We start from the raw sequence: 20,010 nt of genomic DNA on the forward strand, positions 1-20,010 counted from the left end.
AAGCTTCAATTCAAATTTATGCATATGTTGCTCTGCTGCTCTGGGACCCCCAAATACTCTTAGGACTGTAGTATCAGGATCTTTGCAGGACTGAGGCCTAAAGCTATCTCTGTGCTAGTAACCGGAAAAATAACAAGTTAGGAAAGTTACCGGAATAGTAATAAATTAAACATGCCCTGTAGCAATCTATACTTTGAGGACGACTGACAAAGAGCAGCCTTCGCTGTGCTGGTCCTGGCCTCCGAAGCAGCTCGGCTGCAGGTAAGTGGGGAAAACGGGAGCGCTCCAGCTGCTGCCCCCGCCACGGGCCTGCGCCGGGGAGCCCAGCGCTCACGGGCCAGCGCTGGCTCACGCGCTCTCCTTGCCCCTTGCCTGAACGCTCCCGCCCCAAAGCCGCGGAAAAAATCGTTGCATTTACTAAGACGTAGCCTAAATTCCTGAATTTGCATGGCATTTACTTGGAGCCTCAGACACTTCAGCAACGAAACCAAAATCCTGACCTCTTGTGGCCATTAAACTTCCTAGCAAAATAATTTGTAACACGAGGCACGTGAGGCAGGTGAAATTCTTGCTTAGCGTAACACGCTCTGCACTCCTCCCGCGTCTGGGGCCGACCTCGGCTCACTGCTTCCTTTCGCAGCAAGCTTTTGTGTATTCCTGCTGCTTCTTTCCCACATGTGGCTGCCTATCAGTAGCCACAAGAAACCTCTTGTATTGTTACACACCTTCTGAGAGCACTGGTAAAGTAAAAGAAATATTAGTAAAGTCTTTTTAGACACCGTGGACAAAAATGTGGCAGAAACACAAAGTGGATCACCCACAACTGTGTACCCACACGGCACATGCAGTGAACCCAGTGCTACTGCTGTACAGATAATAAACCAAATACAACAGCACATTTTAACTGTAAGTACAGATTTATTACATTAACAGCATATAATCAAAAATATTAATTGCTACATTAACAAAACATATGAACATATGATTTTTAGAAGTTTTTCTTTCTACGACCTTCTCCCCTTGCATATATGGATTGGATACAGGAACTGTAATTCTGAGTACATTTTTACTGATAGGACAGATTCACAAATAATTGTATTTAACATAGGAAAGCATAAACAGTGTTTTAAATAAAATGACATTTTATTTAGGTTCTTTCTTGAACTGCTGCTCATGTCTGACCTCACAAAGACTTACTCATACGTTTTGCTTTATACTTAAGAATAATGATAGTGAAAGCAACATACATAAAAATAAGGCTTTGCAGAACTGAGGTCTTGACAGTTGCCAGCTTTCATATTCAGCACATTTGGAGGAGGGAGAAAGCAAAGGTACAATCATTTTCATGGCTCAAATTTTCTATGGTTTTTCATTTCACATTGTCTCAAAGGAACAAAATTTTATATTAACAATCTTATTAATCAGATAGAGAAAATGCTGTGCAGAAAAATACTTCAGTAATTATTTACCAAATATTTTTAATTTCAGGTTCCTCTCAGGTCTCTGTTTCTAATACATCAGCATTCTCCTGTTTCCTTCTGAAATTAATTGATATTTCATTTGCATAAATTAACAGGCTTGTCAACAGGCTTAGAGACCAAAATGCTTGCTAGCTCATATTTACCACATATTTTCCAGCAGATGCTCATCATAGCAGTGACTGTTCATCCTCTGTTCCAGAAAACAGTACTTGACCACCAGGATCTCTGTTCCTAAATGTAATGATCATTTTCCTGGCTTTCTGTTGTATTAAATTCCAGCATCTCCTTCTGTACCTAATATCCCTGCTGCAATCTACTGAATTTTGGTACTCAGGAGCAGGTTCTCCTTGTGATGATGCAACATGATGACATCTTGAAATGTCACCGCAGCACTTACAGACCTGATACAATGCTGTGGTATGTTTGTGGCTCTGCTAGGAATGCTGAATGAATAGAAACTGTATTTTGCCCTATGTAGAAAAGTATACTAGGCAACAGTGAAATAGATAACCTGCCACAATTACTGTAGATAGAAGACAGAAAAGATTCATCTGCGGAAGAAAATACATCATAGTGTGTTTTCAGGTAGCAGAAACAGAGGAGAATAAAAAGTATCTTTAAGTGGTGTTACATAGAATCTGTTTTCACAGAGCACAATGTTTTTTAATTAATTGTAACACTGTCTTGAGAACCTCTTCCTTGCGGGGGCTGGCATCAACCTCTTGGCATGCAGGATTCACCATCCTTCTGTAGGACTCTTCAACTCTATTTAAAAATAAAACAAGAGAAATGAAACCACACATTGTAGGGAGATGAAATGGCATAATTAGTTATCCATCTCACGAGAAAGTATTGGCACTGAGACACAAAAAAATGTAATAGGAAGCTAAGAATGAAATCTACTGCAAAGAGCAATAAGTCATCAGTAACTATTGTGATAAGAACCTCAAAGAGCATAATCTCCATGACCCTGATTTACAGATCCCTATCAATAGTCTCATGTCTTGATACTAAAGTATTTCTTTCTTTTTTTTTCTTTTTTTTCTTTCTTTTTTTTCCTTTTTTTTTCTTTTTTTTTTTTTTTTTCTTTTCAGGCTTGGGCACTGGAAACAGTACAGTTTAGTGGCATACTGGACAGCCTTCTTCTAATGCCTGAGCTAATTTATTCAGAGACAGCTACAGTGTCTGTGCAGAGTATGGCATGGTGTGCAGCTGTGCTCACTGACCTAAGCTTGGAGTCACTGGAAAACTGCAGAAAAGTTACATCATTTAACCCTTTTCTGAAATCCAACTTTACTAACCCTCCATTTACTAATTCATCACTTTCTACCAGCTGCTGAAACAGAAAACAGTATGAAAACCTCCTTGCTTAGAGTAGAAATTTTCTCATAACACAGAGCTCTCTCATAGTTAGCCTCTGAGGATATGAATGAGCAATGAATATCATTTTCTCTGTTCCAACAAGAATTAATAATGATGTCAAACATTCAGGGCTCAAGTCATAAAAGCAGTTGAGCAAGACTTCAACTGTTCTCACATAGAGGTTGACATAATTAAAAAACATAAATAACATAAAGTTTTTGTAGAGGCATTGAGAAATAGCAGATTCTTTTTAAAAAAAAAGAAAAAAAAGATTCTTAAATTTCTTAAATAGCATCAAGTTCCCTCAGCTCACTTGTCATTCTGTAGGTTCAAATGTGTGTATCTACACAGAGTTTATGTCAAAACTAAGCAATGGATGTTCTTAAGGTACGTCATCCCTGGAAATGTTAAATGCCAGAGATGTATTTCGGCTTTGAGATTTGTGGTTGCAAGTAGCTATATTCAAGCATCTGCATGGAAGTGTCTGCAAGTGCCATAGGTGTCTCAGCTTTCACTGAAGATAATCTAACCAATACAGTCAGGGGAGCCCAGATAGCAATTCAGCTCACCCTGAAGTAGGATACCTAGAATGCAGTTCAATTGCCTCAACGTGTATCTGGTAATGCTTGAGATGCCTTAGAGTATCTCATTTAGCTTCTAGCTGCTAGTCCAGAAGGGGTCCATAGGTTGTGCCATATCTGCCAGCCTCAGGCAGATGTCTCATATACCCCAGAGTATATGTTTACTCAAAACACACATATGATATTCACTACTCATTAGGTGTCACATAATGTCAAGCATATCATGTGGACATCAAAAAGGAATCCAAAGGGGAGAATGGCAATGTCAAAGACAATGTTTTGACTCAGAACTCCACTACAAGAGAATGAAATTCTCCACCTGCAGCTTTCAAATATCTTCCATGAGAAATAACTCTCCTTGTCAGCTACAAATTATTACCCCCCCAAAAAAAATCCCCAAAGCCTAAACATATGGAAAACCATTCTCAATAATGTGAGCAGAACATTTTGCTCCTGAGACTGAAGGAGCTGAGACTGCCCCCACCCTCTTACTCCTCATTAAAGCATACTTTTGGCGAAACAAGCTGTTAGTCTCCAGCTCAGCTTCCTCCTTTGTCTTCTCCAGCCCTCGACCCTGCAGCCGCCGGATCCTCTCCTCAGGGCTGAGAGTCAGGAGTAGAACAAGATCAGGCTTAAGGAGATCCTCAGGCCACTGGTACACCTCATGGTGAGCCGGTGGAAGATCCTCGACTTTCCCATTTATTTCAGTGGCAATTGCATAGGCAGCTGTGCTGTGCCAGTATCTGACAGGAAAATACAAAATGGAGAGAGAACTTTTAAAAACTAATAAACTAAATACTTCAGTATAATAATAAACTAATACTTCAGTAATATAAAATGTAGATCTCAGTACGACCGTAAGTGCAATAATGACTAGGTAGGTGACCCTGTGATTTTGAAGGGAACTGTAAAGAATGATTCTGTGCCATCAATTATTTCTTAAAATAGCAATAACTCTCAATAAAATATTTAGAATTACTGTGAATTATTAATTAAAACATATGCCAAAAGGTACATATTAGGCAAACAGTGTTCCAAATACTGCTGTCAAACAACTACTTTTCATGTAACGATATCAAAATGAGAAGGAGTTACAATATATGTCCAAATCCAAATACCAAGACCTTTTTTTGTGGTTAAAAATATGCCACTTTTTGCAACAGATTTGCTAGAGAATATATAGTTTTCAACTATGAAAGACAGAACTTTATTAACAGTTGTGCATTTCACCTGTGTTTATCATTGCAACCACTATGAGGCACTGTATTTTATATACTTTAGTGGTTTTGATGATGATTAGAAATAGCACCCACACATCTACAAGCAGCTTCTGAGTGTGCTTGTAGGGGAGAGGTTACAGTATGTCTGCTGAAGTAAGAGAAGAGTTTCAAACTGCATCTAGACTTTCTTTATTAAGAATAATACTGAAACCTGTGTACACAGTGAAAGCAAGAAAAGACATGAATAAAACAAAACCAACAGCAGAAACCCAAGTGACAACAATTCCATTGAGTTCAAATATATGTACTTAATATAAGTCCAGAAAGGACTTACATACTTTCATTCAGGTATAACTGCTGGAGTCTGATGTCAAAGGAATTCAGTGCCATTTAAAGCCACCAAAATGAGAGCCATTTTTTTTAAAAACTTGCTCAGTACCAACTATTTCCATTGTAAAATGAATATCTAGGCATTCAGAAGGGACTGATTGGTTAAAATTAGAGAAAGATTGGTTTGAAAATGAAATCCTATCTGCTCTTGGGTAAATCTAATCTTTTTCATGTAATGAAAAGAAAAAAAAACAAGCAAAAAAAATAAATTAAAATAATACAGAAAAGAAAATGCAACATAAGATGATTTATAAAGGACTTGTGAAATGAAAAATGGAGCTAAAAGTCAGAAGTAAAAGGATCAGAAAAAAATATAATAATGTTAACAGATGAGTCAAGGACATAAATTGCAATGATCATACTTCTGAATAAATAAAATGGGCAAATTAAGTGGCTCTGTGTACAAAGGGAGAAGCAGACTTCTGACTTTACATCCTGAAAGAGGAAGTCTATCTAAAAGTCAGTCACTCTGATCCAGCCATATCTCAAAGCCTCGTTAGAGGCAGCCACGCTCAGCCGCCCGCACTCCCATCACCGGGCCCTGCTTTGGGTCAGCCTGCGCAGCACACACCTCCACCGCTCCTGGCTGAAGACGTCACACTTCGCAAGTGAACTAGAACCAGTTATGAGCAGTGCGGTGACACAACTTTACTCTTAAGTATTATTCTTCTGCAGACTTGCATTTATCAGATTACCTGCAAAGTAGCGCCCCCAAAGAGAAGAATCCCAGAAAGTATCACTGACAGGTTTTGCTTGCAACACTGAATGATTGGGTGGTGGCACTGTTAAAATAGGATTTCTTAAATTTACAAACCTGTCTACAATCACAGGTGACTGAATGGATGCTTTTGCTATTTCTGAAGCAAGAATGTAGTTGCCCGCAGCATAAAAAGTCCTTCTAATGAGTGCTGGTTCGTTATCGAATGTTGTCCTCCACTGGCTGATGCAAGCTGGTGGTGACTTTAACAGAACAGCATTCAGGGCATCCTTAACAGACTCGGTTACAGTGGTTTTGCCTGCATTTCATTTACAAAAGGAGATATTTGTCATAACGCATGTCAGATACAATTGACTTTTAAAAACTAGAAGAATGCTCTTTTCATTTCATTCCTGCCCTGACACCTGACTTTGTAACTCGAGAGTGCTGTGATAAGGTTTTCAGCAGAAAATCATTATCAGTCTGATCCAAGGAATTACTACTCCACTTTCTATGCTACGGGCCTTCTCTCCTCCCTCTTGCCAGCTGTCTGTCTTCCCTGCTTTAAATGCATTATACATACCAATTTCTCTATACAAGCATTCCAGTAATTTTCTAATTGACAGTCTACATGGATGTTGCCACACTGATTAATTTTTATCATCATACTGTTTACCTAATGCACTCTTTTTAGAGGGGATTTTCAGGCTTTTTTTTTTTTTTTTTTTTTTACTGAAAAGGTTTAGCTCAGTTGGTTAGATCATGGTGCTCATAATGCCAAGGTTGCAGGTTCAATTCCTGTAAGGGCCCTTGTTTGAGGGTTGGACTAGATGATCTTCAGAGGTCCCCTCCAACCTTTTACGGATTCTATGAAAATACAGAAAGTAAAGTTATTCAGAAAGCAGCTACCAGTTTCTCAGACTATCACTATCTTACTTATTTGAAAACTCTGTGGGAAAATTATGTTTCCTGAACTTCAAAAGCAATTTAATTTCCAATACTCTGCCTTTTGTATTCTTTCATTTACATAGATAGGGATAAGGAATTCATCCACTGAATGAAAATTAGCATAGATTGTTTGGGATGTCCAAATAAGGGAAGATAGACTGATATTTATAATTACTAATTCATCCAAGTATGTCACAGGTTTTCAGGGATTTTTTTGAATGAAGCCTTACGCAGGAATGAAAGCCTGGGTCATCACTATTTTCAGCTATTTCTCACCCTCCGTCCTTCATTCCCACCGTGCCCTTACCTGTTGCATCCAGTCCCTCCACGACTATGACGGGAAAATCCCCCTTCTTCGGGTGCCGCGGGCATTTCTCCAGTATGTCGAGCACAGCGCGGGCCTCGGGCACTGCGGACGCGCACTGCAAGGACAGAGCCATCCCTTCACTCCAGCCGCCCCGCTGCCTACGCGCCTTCCAAGCGGGGCGGTGCTCCCCGCGGCGCGGCGCGGCGCTCACCTGGCGCAGGCGGGCGCGGGCGGCGGGCGCGGAGGGCGGCAGGGCGCCCGCCGCCAGCGCGCTCAGCGCCCCGCGGGCGGCGAGCGGCGGCCGCGGCGCCGTCCGCGCCCGCAGCGGCTCCGCCGGGCGCCGCTCGGCCGCGGCCCGCGGGTCCCGCAGCAGGAAGCTCTTGCGCGGCGGCGGCGGCGGCGGCGGCATCGCGCAGCGGCGGCGCGTTCCCGCGCGGAGCGGCGCGCCCGGCAGCGCCCCGCGAAACGAAAGTGGTGCGTGGGGCGGCGGCGGCCGGGCAGCACGGCGGGAAACGAAACTCGTGCCGCGAGGGCCCGCGGCGCGGAGCGCCTCGCTGCTGTGCTGCCCCGCGGGGAGCGGGGAACGTGCCTGGAGCAGCGTCAGCGCGGCCGAGCCCCCAGGGGTTGGAAATGATTCTGCTGGTGAGGAATAAAAGCAGCAAATACGGTTGTAGCCGTGGGATTTGGTCTAGCCCCAACGGAAACGTCCACAACTGAAGTCAGAAGCACAGCGAGACTCAGCTGCTTCGGACCGGCCCAGAGAGACCAGCGAGCCCATAAGCCAAATCGAATTGATTTGCTGTTTTACTGTGCCCAAGTAGCACGTGCTGCCAGGGCGCATTGGTAACTCAACCCCACGCTTGTGCTATTCCCTGCCTTGACAATGAGACTTAAACGATTTTAGAAGTAAAGTGAATGGTCTTTTACAAGCCTGCAGTGTTTTCCTAGCTTTATGATGGCTTTAGGTACAGGCTAATGTCCTTTGACCAGTTTCAGTGCTCATCGATTTGGAGGCAGGAACCAGAAGCAATGCAAATAGCTGTAATAGTTACTTAGTTTCATGACAGCTGCTGTGGATGATATTGTCCAGAATGTGCATTTTGAGATTTTAAAATATATAATCTGAGAAATATGAGAATGTGCACCTCTGCAGACTTCTGCTTTGCTCTCACAATTGTTAGAAAGCTACCACTTAGAGATAAGCCTGCATAAGCTTCTGATGCATCTTCTGAAGGAGCATATTCTACAAGAGAACATATCTTCTGACAAGAGTTCAGCAGTAACTTGATGTCCTCCTCTGGTCAGCTTCAAGGATAATGCACAAATATTTTTTTGTTTGACAGGTCTGCAGGGAGAATGGAGCAACTGGTAAGCAGTGACAGGATAGTAGAGATCAGCTATATCAGTTGGAAGTTGCCAGTGCTAAGGACACCAGTCACCAGGCTGAGACAGAGCAAGAACTGGGAATATAGCCATGAAGGCCATTCAAATACAGGCTCAGTAGCAGGTACTAAACCTAGCTTTTTCAAGGCAAAAATCAATTCCTCATATCAGAACTCTTGCATTGTTTCACCTCGTTCATAAACACACAGCGACGGGCCCTGGTACGGATGGCAGAAAACGTGGTCAGACATGGTTTGTTACGTAATAAGCCAATTAATATTAACTTTTAGAACACAAGAAAATGCACTACTGACTCAGATAAATGCCCATCTAGCCCAATATTTTGTCTCCAACATTGACAGGACATGCTGTGCATAAGCTAACTTATTTGTGGTCTCTTGCCACAGTCCTTGAGCCTTCTTCAGCATCCACAGTCATTGGATTAGGAATGTTCACCTATTCCTTTTGCACCTATTAATGAATCTGTTGTCCATAAATCTGTCTAAAGCCCTTTTTGACTCTGTGACACAGTCTACCTCCACAAATCTCTGTGCCCCCAAATTCCAGCTGTGTGCACAGGCTGTGTAGAAAGATTTTTTTTTAATCCATTTCAAACTCATATCCTACCAGTTTCAATAAATTCCCCCTTCTAATAATATTGCAGGCTTGGTGAATAATAGTGCCACATTCAGCTTATTTATCACATTTGTTATTCTGTAAATAGTGCTCAGATGTCCCCCTCAGCTTCATCATGTGGGAAATGAAGAGCCCCAATCCCTTGTTAGGCAGCTGCTCCATTCACTTCATCATTTTTTCTTACATGCATTACCTTATACTGAATCTCATCTGCCACTTATTTGTTTATTCAGTTTTGTGAGGTCCAATAGTTCTGTAGCCAAGTTTCACTTGAGAAAACTGTTTCTGTTCCTCGCTGAGCTACCTAGGTCATTGCCTCTCCGGTTTTCCAGCTTCCTGATACCACAGTTACCTTTCCCCTCCCTGCTGAATAAATGGAAAGGTTTCACTTTCATTTCCTCTTTTCCCTGTCCACCACAAACCCCATATCGTTGTTTTGATCTAGTCCTGCATGCAAGTTGCTGATGCTTCATTATTTATCATATGCTTGTGATATAATTTGTAAGATGCCTATGGTATCCACCCTACTGCCTAATTTCTTAAAAGTGTAAGATTTTAGGTCCTTCCTATTACATTATATGCAAACAGGTAAAAATATAGGTAACCACATCTGCTTTCTGTCTCCAAGATGGATCTTTGTCTGTATTTAAGGTCAGTATAGAAAGTATGAATCTATTTTAAAATAAATATATGCTAAGCACTTTTTAATTTCTTCGCAAGGAGTATTATCATGTTCTGTAGAATGTGAAAGGATATTTTGAAGAGCAGATGTGTTAGTTATGTAAAAAAAACACTATTCTGCTGTAACCTCTTTCCATCTTTGAGGACCTATTTTGCTTATATGTAGCCATAGGGAAGAAATAGTCACAACAAGAAGCAGTATGACCACTCGACCACTCTGTGATCCACACAAAGTGGAAAAGACAAAAAAAATAATGCAAAAGTAAGTCAGCTTGTAGCTTTAAGTATATTTAAGTGCACAGTCTTGTAGTGTAGATAAACAGCTGTCTGAGACACACAGCAGGAAATGAGAGAAATTACTTAAGCTGAAGGCCTACGAGTACATAAAATACATAAGAATGGGAAATAGCTGTTTTCATGTGGAATAAAATTTAAGGATAGTGAAGAAAATGATGCGAGGATAAGATTATAAGACCATGAAAGTTACAATGTCAGATGAAAGATCCACCTATTGTGTCTGTGATGATGGCTGCTGCCAGATGTTTGGGGAACAGTACAGAAAGGACACAGATTAGAGATTGTCTTCTGGCATATTGTCCCAGATTTGAGGAGGCATGTCTTTAAATACTTCCTGAGCTGGAGCTCATGTGTACATCTTCCTGTATTAAGGCTCCATATGTGAGCTCAATTTGCCATACCTCCCCCAGCTTTTGCCCTCTGCAGATTCACCATGGAGCTGAGCAGGTGCAAGGAGAGCAACGCTGTCTGGCCTGTTCTTGTACTGCTGGCAGCTCCCGCTCTGTGGATGCTGTCGGTGGGGCAGTGAGTGTTGCTAGCCCCCTTGTACTCTCCGGGCTGCTCGCCACGCTCCCAGCCCCCGGGGCTGCACCCTGTTCTGGCTGCAGCTGCAGCCACCTCTTGAGCAGCTCTGCACTGGGTTTAGGTCCACCTCCCACCATGGCATGCCAGCTTACAGCAAGTGTCACAACATAGCGCTGCGACCCATGCCTTTTTTCTTTTTCACATTTTCCTTCCTGTTTCTGGACTTCTTATCTCCACTAACAGGGAACACTCCTACTTATCGAAATAGTAGCACTGCGGCTTCCCACATTGTGGCAGTTCTACCCTGATCATAGGCAGCACCATCGCTTTGAGATGGAGAGGAGGCAGTCTGCAGCATCTTAATCTGTACGGTTTTGCTCCGGAGTACCTGGGTAAAGTCAGGGGAGTAAATTCTGGACAACATCCCTAGTTGCTGCAGCTGGTTTATCCCTGCTGCAATGGTAGTCCACTCAGTGAGCCCGTCATCGATGTCTGTGGCAGTCGTCTGAGTTAAGTGTGCTGCACCCAGCACCCACTCCATTAGAGAGGGAGAAACTTTTTGGTTTTGCAGCTGCGGGGTGCAGATCGTGTTGTGCAGCCTGGGATCCTGGGACAGAGCCCTTTCCTCTAAACTGATTCTGCCCTGTGGTCTTATCGCCTTAGCTGGCACTCCAGTAAGACCTCCTGGGGCTGCTGCTTGAAACAGCCCTGCATATCAAGCTGCAGCTCTGATGCTTTAAAATCATGAGTAGTTGCCATCCCTTGCAAATTGGCTGCATTTGGTCCAGAAAGCTGCTACTCTGACACCAGCCAGGCAGCTGCCTCCCTCTCATACTCTATGTCTGACTCTGAGTTGTGGTGCTTGATGGAGACCCAGGCATTTCCATCCCAAGTTTACGGATCCCAATCCACTTTTCACATCAGTGCTACACAGCCAGGCCACTCCCCCCATCACCACAGGTGGTTTGCAATGCAGGTGGCTGAAACAGCACATCGGTGCTCCAGCTTCTTGGCTCAATCTGCAGTTGCTGTCACAACCTCCTGAGTCATTTGTGGAGCCTCCTTAGCAGCTTCAAGATCACTTTCCAATAGCCTAATTTGCTGGCGTTGTATCAATAGCACTTCTTCCAGGGTGCGGAGTGCAGACAGGAAGATCCACCCCAGATCCCATGCTGCCTTTCGTGCCACTAGCTCTGCTTTTTCCAACTGGAGCTTGTAAACTAGCTCCACAGTAACTCTGGGAAAACCCTTGGCCCAATCTCTAGTTCCAGACGTGCTGCAGGGGTGACCCATGCCTCCAGCATGCGAGCTACGGGTGCCCACCAACCCATAGTGGGCCACCAGGAATCTGGTTCACTCTCATCCTTTCACCCCCAAAGAGGCATCTCCACACCAGTATTCCACCAATTACGTCAAATGTGACCACAGGGCAGGCAAGAGAAGACTGGATACTGACAGACAGACATTCAAGGTTCACAAGGGGTCAAGCAGGATGGGTTTAATTATTTGTTATCACGACTTGTTCGTAAGGGCCCTTACGTCTACTTTTCTCAGCTGTGCTACCCATGGGCAGCTACTGCCCGGGAAGCAGCTAGTCCTTGTTTGACAAAATGGAATATGCACACCTGGCCCTGAGAGGAATTTGGTCAGTGTATAGTTTCACACGCTGGGCCGGCCACCACATACTCTCTCAGTCACTGACTCCTCACCGGATCTTCCGCAGGTGTTCTCTCTACAACTTGTATCTTATGTAACCTTAGAGGAACTGGAAGGACCCACAGGTCCATGGTAACAAGTTCAAATGATCTCTACTGACAAGCTATGGACAATTTTGGAAGCCTTGGGAATGAAAATGTTTCCCATCATGGTGCAACAATACCTTTGCAAAACAGTAGTCGCAGAACTAGATAAAGGAAAAAGTCTTGCTTCCTGACCTACTGGTATGAATCAGTTCCAATAAGAAAGAGCTGACAGAGAAACTAAATATTGCTTGAATGGGAAAATTTGAATTAATTATTCATTAATCCAGCCCTTAGTAAGTCAGCAGACCAGCTCTAGGAAAATCAAGGAAATGTGATGGGAAATTAAGGATAGCAAATGACAGTACTATTTAATCTACCTGAAAGACTTTTTATTCACAAGCATTATTCCCCATTAAAAGTGGCAAATGGGATTAAGCTAATTCTCCTACTGCTTTTATTTTTTTTTCATTTCATTTTGGATTTTTTTCTTTTTTTAAGGAGGAAGAAGAATCTAACTTGATGCCAAGTCTGTCCTGCTACATTAGCATTTCTGGCAGGTAAATGGAAGTGAGCGAAGCATTAATTTAAACCTGCTAGTCATCCCACAGTTTGTGGATGTTCAGATTTGAGCAGGTTTGAGTATTCATACGGACCTGGCTCAGAATCTCAGCAGCATGGCAACATTGACATTGGCCAAGCAAGAACAAGGACAAAGCACTCCAGGGAGAAAGGCAGGGTGCGAGGTTGACAGGGCATGCAGTGCATCCTTGTGCTGAAGATAGCGACTGTTGCTGTAACACAAGCCTCGTGAGTCCTCTCTCGTTGTGCCACAAAGGACTCGAGGAATACAAGAACTGGGTACTTGGTCCCTCTTGGCACTGCCAGGATAGGCATTCATCTGCACCTGGCAATGTGCCACCTCAGGCAGCTGCCACATTTGCCAGCTGTGCTTGAAGTGCTTTAGGCAGCCTTGGAGATGAAGAATTAAATATACTTTAAGCTTTTTTTTTTTTTTTTTTTTTTTTTTTTTTTTTTTTCATTAACCTGCGGCAGTCATCTGCCTCCCTGGCCTGGAGAACTGTGTAGACCTCTTCAAACTTAAATAGCTAATGGGTATCCCTGAGAAGATGTGACATAATTATACAAGTTCAGCTTTCACTTCCTTTCACCCTCTCTAACTGAGAGGACTGGAGCCACTGAGACCACACCGACCCAGAGGGTGTGAATAAGCCCGGATGCCCCGCAGCAGGTGCCCGCACCCTCTCAGGTGACATCCGCCGGCCCTGGGGGTGCGCGGTTTCAGGGCGACGGGTGCCGCTCCACCCTGCGCGGCGGGCCGCGGCCGAGGAGCAGGGGCGCGGGGAGCCGGAGCACGCTGGGGAGGGTGGGGGGCGGGAGGATGCGGAGCCGAGTTTCCCTTCTGCGGAAAAGGAAAGCGAAACCGAGCGTTTCTCCGCGCCGCGGCACTGCGGGGCGGGCTGCCGCCGCCGCGCTCTTAAGCGCGGGGCGCTGCACACCCCGATGCAAGAGCCGAGCCGAGCCCGGCCGAGCCGAGCCGAGCCAAGTAAAGCCGAGCCGAGCCAAACGAAGCCGAGCCGAGCCATGCAGCTGGCCGGGCTGGGCCGGCTGCCGCTGGCGCTGGCGCGGGTGGTGCTGGCGGCGCTGCGCGGGCGGCTGGGCGCGCTGTGCTGGAGCCTGGCGCCCTGGTCCCTGCCCCTGCCCCTGCCCCTGCTCAGCTGGCGGCGGGTCTCGGTCCCCGGCCCCCGCGCCGCCGCGGGGCCCCGGCCCCAGCGGGAGCAGGAGCGCGACGGGGCGGCCCCGACGCCCACCAGCGTCAACTACCACTTCACCCGCCAGTGCAACTACAAGTGCGGCTTCTGCTTCCACACGGCCAAGACCTCCTTCGTGCTGCCCCTGGAGGAGGCCAAGCGCGGGCTGGCGATGCTCAAGGCGGCGGGTGAGTGCGGCAGGACCTAGCGGCGTTACCGGGAGCTCTTAGCGCTGCCGCCGCCGCCGGGCGCCGGGTGGGTGCGCAGGCAGCGGGAGGTTCACGGCAGCCTCCTGTCTCTGGTCCCTTCACAGGAATGGAGAAAATAAACTTATCGGGAGGAGAACCATTTCTTCACGACAGAGGCGAGTTTGTGGGCAAACTGGTCCAGTTTTGCAAGCAGGATTTGAAGCTACCAAGTGTCAGCATAGTGAGCAATGGCAGCATGATTAGAGAGCGGTGGTTCAAGAAGTATGGTAAGGAAAAATGGACACGCACAGAAACACTGACTTGGTTTGGGAGCTTCCTCAGTGCAGCCCCATGGCAAGATTTTTTTTTTCTTTTGTGCAAGTGGGCAAATGGGAGATGGTTTGTTAGTGGGTTGCTTGCAATAAATGCCAAACGAAAATAAATATCAGTGAAATATTGTTAATTATATGTTGTGCACATGTGCAGTTTGTAGTAGTACCTCTTTGGTATAATAGTCTGATAAAATCAAAGTGTGTCCCTCATGCTGGTGGAGGACATGCTGAAGATGCTGATGCTGTGGCTTTTGTGGTTCGTACTATTCCACAGACCAGTATTTATGGGACGTTTTGTGACAGATCATAAGTGACTGAAAGTGGACACACTCTTGACAACCTTTGTCTGAAGATATGGATGTTAAATAATTTTTAAAACTTGTTTTCAGGTGAATATTTAGACATTTTGGCGATTTCTTGTGATAGTTTTGATGAGGAAGTCAATGTTTTAATTGGCCGTGGTCAAGGGAAGAAGAACCATGTGGAAAATCTGCATAAACTGAGACAGTGGTGTCAAGATTATGCTGTTGCTTTCAAAATAAATTCGGTCATCAACAGATTTAATGTTGAGGAAGATATGAATGAACAGATCAAGGCACTCAACCCTGTGCGCTGGAAGGTAAAGTAATACGTATTATAAGTTATCTTCTCCTCACCAGCGGTGAAGTGAAATTCTGGAATTGTCTGAACATGTAACTACCTAAGTTGGCCTCCAGCTCCAACTTGGGGTGGTATAAGCAGAGTTGTTATTAATGTTACACGATGCTGAGGCAAGTTCTGTCTCTTTCTATACTTAAATGGATCCCAATATGCCAAGAATCTTTTCTATTGTGATATTTCCAGGGAATTACTATTTCAGGCTATATAGGTCTAGTTGTGTATGACACTGAAGATAAGATAGAAGGTCTTTAATGCAAATATGCCATAGTTTAGAAAGAATAAAGGAAAGTTAGAGTACAATGATACGTTAGAGTTAATATTAGCATTATATTAGTATACGCTGCAGCTTAATATTCTATTATAGAAAATATCCTAAGTATAATATATACTAACCACTAATACTCTATTAGAAATGTATTAATTACATTATGTTATTGGCTTCAGAGCAGACAAAGATCATAGAATCATAGAATCAGTAAGGTTGGAAGGGACCTCTGGAGATCATCGAGTCTAACCTCCCCGCTCAGCAGGGTCACCTAGAGCATGTTAGACACGGTTGCATCCAGGCGGCCTTGACTATCTCCAGGGAAGGAGATATTCACACAACCTCTCTGGGCAACCTGTTCCAGTGCTCCGTCACTCATGTACCTTATAAACATGCGAGGACCTGTGGAATAATTTCTCAGCTGTTAGAACACACTGGAGTGATAGAACCCACATAACTCCTGTATACTGATATTATATTATTATAATTTAATAGAAACAAATAAGAATTTTATCAGCTTTGAATTGTTATGCAAGCAATACTTTCCAACTAGGGGAAAAAATCACTATAGGTGAACTTTTGATCCCAGTAAAGGAACATAAGGAAGAGATTATATCCATTTTAACTTTTTATCAAGTTTCCTGCGCTACTTTCTTTCCGGGGTTGCAGACTGTGTTGGTGGCAATGGCACCTTTTTGCCTGAAGTCTGTTCTGGATGTGTTTGAGGACTTTGTCTTTAGAAGGAAGCTGTTAAGTAGACAAGCTATTCCAGTTAATTTATGAAAAATAACTCTATACTGAGTTATAGCGTGTACTATTCACTTATCACAGTTTTTGTCATTATGGCTCTAATGATAGGAAAAAATAAAGACGGGTACTGAGGCAACTGAAAGCTGTAATAATCATGGCAGTTTAATCCTCAAGGCAAGTAAAAACATCAACTCTTCATCAGGTGCTTTTTGTCCTCAGGTCTTCCAGTGCCTCCTCATCGAAGGGGAGAACAGTGGCAAGGATGCTCTGCGAGAAGCAGAGAAGTTTCTTATCAGTGATGATGACTTTGAACAATTCCTGGATCGCCACAAAGGTGTCTCCTGCTTAGTACCAGAGTCTAATCAGAAGGTAAAATTGAAACAGTTTTTTCATAGCTTTATTCTGGCAGACTGGAAGGATGGCTTAAGAACTAGAAGCTTTCATGATTATTAACACTTTCTCTGTTAACTTTGGCTAGAAGTACTAGAATAGCACTCTTGGCAGAGGCTTTGTTGTGGAGAAAGGCAGTGCTCGTCCTATCCTGGAAGGCTTTCTGTAGAGCACAAAGGCTTGGTCCCAGTTCCGTGGAAGCCAGGGGAACTCTGTCATGGTGTGGTGTGGCGACATGCTCGCTTACCTGGATGTGAAGGTATCAACACAGAAAGCGTAGAAACTGCGTTTTCTACAGTTGAGCTCTAAGCAATTAACCCCCCGGGAACTGAAGAGCTCGGCCCTGCCGGGACTCAAGCGTCTGATACGGCTGACTGTTAACACAAACACAGTTTATACTCCAAGCACAGTTTCCTAGTAGAGATTCCTCGTGACATCCTCTAGCTGGTTCACATGCTGAGCTGCCATCTACCTTAGGTTAGCTCCAGTGAAGGACTTTAGTAACTACTGGTAGAACCCAGACCTTTTTGGTAGATGCCTACAAACTCTATATGTGGCATGAGTGGAGTTAGAGGGCTCACTGTTTAGAAAGCTTATGAACTGAGTGAGGAGACACTAAGTTTAACCAGTTAAATTTAAGACTGGTTAAGACTAAAGTCTTATTGGACAGTTAGATCTGTCCTCTTTCCTTCCTTTTCCTCTCCAGAGACTAAGACCCTCTGTTTACAGTTTACTTGTTTTAAGTAAAGTGAGCTCGAGGTATTCAGCAAGTCCTATTAAAAAAAAAAAAAAAAAAAAAAAAAAAGTATGTTTGATTCTTCTGTCCCATAGTGGAAGAGGTGTTGTTTCTAATTTCTGTCAAGATTCTGTGGGAGATGGACCCCAAAGAGGTCAAACAGATTTCCAGGCCTACAGAGCTGCAAATTCCAGCTACTCAGAGAATTATAGGGGTCAGGCAGGAGATGCCTAGTTAGCTGGGTGAACATAACTTATTTCAACTGTTGGCCGATATCCTGGTGCAGAGAAAAAGTGAGAGCTTTTTGAGCTGGGAGACTGCCACTAACATATTTGTTTGCTAGGGTTACAATGAAGTATCCCAGCATAAATAGCCACATCATTTATTTGGAAAATGACTTAATCATTCCAGTATGTTTAAAAATAATAATAATAAAAAAAAAGGTTGGACCCAAGCTCACTTAAATCAGAGGGAAGACATCAACTAGTTCAAAGATTTGGATTACACTTTGAAGGAATTCAAGTCTTGGCCTTCATTTTTCACTAGAATGGAGTTTTGGTTTGTCTATTAACTTAAGCTTCTCTTTTGATCTGTTACAGATGAGGGACTCATACCTCATTTTGGATGAATATGTAAGTCTTTATTTGATCCTTGATATTTGTCTGTTAATATACACCTATGTATACAACAGTGCTAACCACTGCTGTTTACTATGTGTTCTATAAAAGAATTTCAACCATGTGGTACAAGGACTAGATACTATTTCTTTCTGTCAAGCGTATTCAGATCTGGAATGTAGGTATGACCTAACGAGGGGTCCCCAGCCAGGCTGTATGCATGATCATTGCTTCGTGGGTCTAGAAGTGTATCTTACACATCTTTTACACAAGCCATTGCTGTTTTTTTTCTAATTGTTGTTATCTAAATGTTTGCTCTTCAGTTACATGTAAACTAAGTAGGCTCTTTGAAACTTAACTTTGAGGATAAAGTCTAAATTTTTAACCTTCAGTATTTTTGGTATGACTTTGGTCTTGCAAAGTTGTATCAGTATGAGCTTTTGAGTCTTCCAAAAGGCTATGGTGAAACTGTTCATAGGCAGATAACTTACACACGCGTTTGTGGGATTGCAGTGCAAATTATTTAATTATGTTCAAAAATTAAGCTTTACAAACTGACTTTCTAAGGTCTTATCTATGAATATTCTAGATGCGTTTTTTAAACTGCACAAATGGACGAAAAGAGCCTTCCAAATCTATCCTGGACGTTGGAGTAGAAGAAGCTATAAAATTCAGTGGATTTGATGAGAAGATGTTCCTAGAAAGAGGAGGAAAGTATGTGTGGAGTAAAGCAGACATGAAACTGGACTGGTAACTCTAACTGAGTTATGGCAAGTGCATTTTATGAAGAAAATGTGTATATGTGTGTATATATGTGCCTGTATGTGTGTGTATATATATATATGTATATAATGCTTTTAACTGTATGTGCTATATGTACAGTTCAATGTTCAGCAAATCTGTAGGTGAATATTTGAATGTTTTTAGAATGTATATTATGTTGATATCTATTGTTTGGTTGAACATTATCAAGTACTAACAAAATTTTCATATAAGTAGATTCTTGAAATCTGGTTACTAGTTTATTGTATGATGGATTGTAAAGTCAAACTGTTAAGATAATGCTACACAGGAAATAGTTTTAAGACAATAGATAAGTGTGCATGCAAGAAAACAAAAAAAAAAAAAATTTCTGACTCACTATAAACAGCTGCAATGATTGATAAGCAAAAATTCCTATCACAAAACATTTTCTGTATAGCTCACATGGAAAGATATGTTGCAGTTCCTTGCTAGATAACAGAAGGACCAACTCTGAAAGCAGTCATGGGATAATAGAGGGTCAGAATCTAGTTATTATTGTCTCTAATAAAGAATAAATCAAAAAGGAAATCAAGATTAAAAATTGACAATTCTTAAACTTTTAATTGTAGAAATGTTGTTTTTCTCCTGCATACGCCACAAACAGTGTTGGCAAAAATGTTGGGGCATGTAATTTTCTGTAAAAAACAATGCTCTGATCATGATATTGCTCCTCAAAATATTAGAAATGCATTTGATCCAATGGTGAGCAACTTCTTATTTCACATCAACAATGATCTTTACTCTAACAAATATTTACAGTGCTAAAAATGTTTGCTTTTAATTCATAATGTCCTCCATTTTCCTTTCTCCAACAATCTTTATTTTTTGTTTATTTGTTTACTTTTCTCTCCTTTTATGTTCAATTCTGTTGAAGATTCCTGATGGAATGAATGAATCATATGGAACACACTTATCACTGCCTTCTATTGATTGCTAGGTCTGTGTTATTCCCATAATTTTTATTTTGCTAAACTGAGGAATTACAAACGACAAAGTTCATCACAAAGTTTGTGATGGCTGCCTTTGATTCAAAGAGCTTGCAGCATCAACCTAAAATACAGAAAAAGTTAAAACCCCCACAAAGGCAATAATTTAATATGCTGACCTCTTTCTTTTTTTTCCTCTCCCCTCCCCCGTAATTTTTATGGCTTTATAATTACATTTTTTTTCAAATTTAATAAGTCACCCTCCCTGCAAAGCTGTATGTGAAGGCAATGGTGATAAGCTTTGCACAAAATAGAAGTGAGCT

General features: G+C 42.8%; 2 protein-coding genes across 2 annotated transcripts; one reads left to right on the plus strand and one right to left on the minus strand.

Moving 5' to 3' along the window:
- Positions 1-939: 939 nt before the first annotated feature.
- CMPK2 (cytidine/uridine monophosphate kinase 2) lies at positions 940-11,049 on the minus strand. Its single transcript, XM_062573111.1, has 7 exons — positions 10,812-11,049; positions 8,159-8,229; positions 7,198-7,329; positions 6,987-7,101; positions 5,849-6,050; positions 3,934-4,167; positions 940-2,246 (listed from the first exon to the last, which is right to left on the minus strand). Exons 1-7 carry the CDS (start codon positions 11,047-11,049, stop codon positions 2,126-2,128), a joined length of 1,113 nt encoding a protein of 370 aa, XP_062429095.1. The 3' UTR covers positions 940-2,125.
- A 2,803-nt stretch (positions 11,050-13,852) lies between these two features.
- On the plus strand, positions 13,853-18,854 carry RSAD2 (radical S-adenosyl methionine domain containing 2). The gene is made up of 6 exons (XM_062571145.1): positions 13,853-14,207; positions 14,333-14,494; positions 14,929-15,158; positions 16,434-16,583; positions 17,940-17,972; positions 18,547-18,854. The coding sequence occupies exons 1-6, from the start codon at positions 13,853-13,855 to the stop codon at positions 18,709-18,711; spliced, it is 1,095 nt and encodes a 364-aa protein (XP_062427129.1). The 3' UTR covers positions 18,712-18,854.
- Positions 18,855-20,010: the final 1,156 nt, after the last annotated feature.

Source organism: Rhea pennata, chromosome 3 (assembly GCF_028389875.1).
Source record: "Rhea pennata isolate bPtePen1 chromosome 3, bPtePen1.pri, whole genome shotgun sequence".
Classification (NCBI taxonomy): domain Eukaryota; kingdom Metazoa; phylum Chordata; class Aves; order Rheiformes; family Rheidae; genus Rhea; species Rhea pennata.

Bases quoted from the DNA above. Each gene is read 5' to 3' on its own strand.
- CMPK2 (XM_062573111.1), bottom strand. From the start codon at position 11,049: ATGGAGTGGGTGCTGGGTGCAGCACACTTAACTCAGACGACTGCCACA. The intron at 7,102-7,197 runs GTGAGCGCCGCG...CTGTCCTTGCAG, and splicing joins CCCGCGCCCGCCTGCGCCAG to TGCGCGTCCGCAGTGCCCGA. The intron at 4,168-5,848 runs GTTTGTAAATTT...TTTTCCTGTCAG, and splicing joins TCACCTGTGATTGTAGACAG to ATACTGGCACAGCACAGCTG.
- RSAD2 (XM_062571145.1), top strand. From the start codon at position 13,853: ATGCAGCTGGCCGGGCTGGGCCGGCTGCCGCTGGCGCTGGCGCGGGTG. The intron at 15,159-16,433 runs GTAAAGTAATAC...TTTTGTCCTCAG, and splicing joins TCAACCCTGTGCGCTGGAAG to GTCTTCCAGTGCCTCCTCAT. The intron at 17,973-18,546 runs GTAAGTCTTTAT...TGAATATTCTAG, and splicing joins ACCTCATTTTGGATGAATAT to ATGCGTTTTTTAAACTGCAC.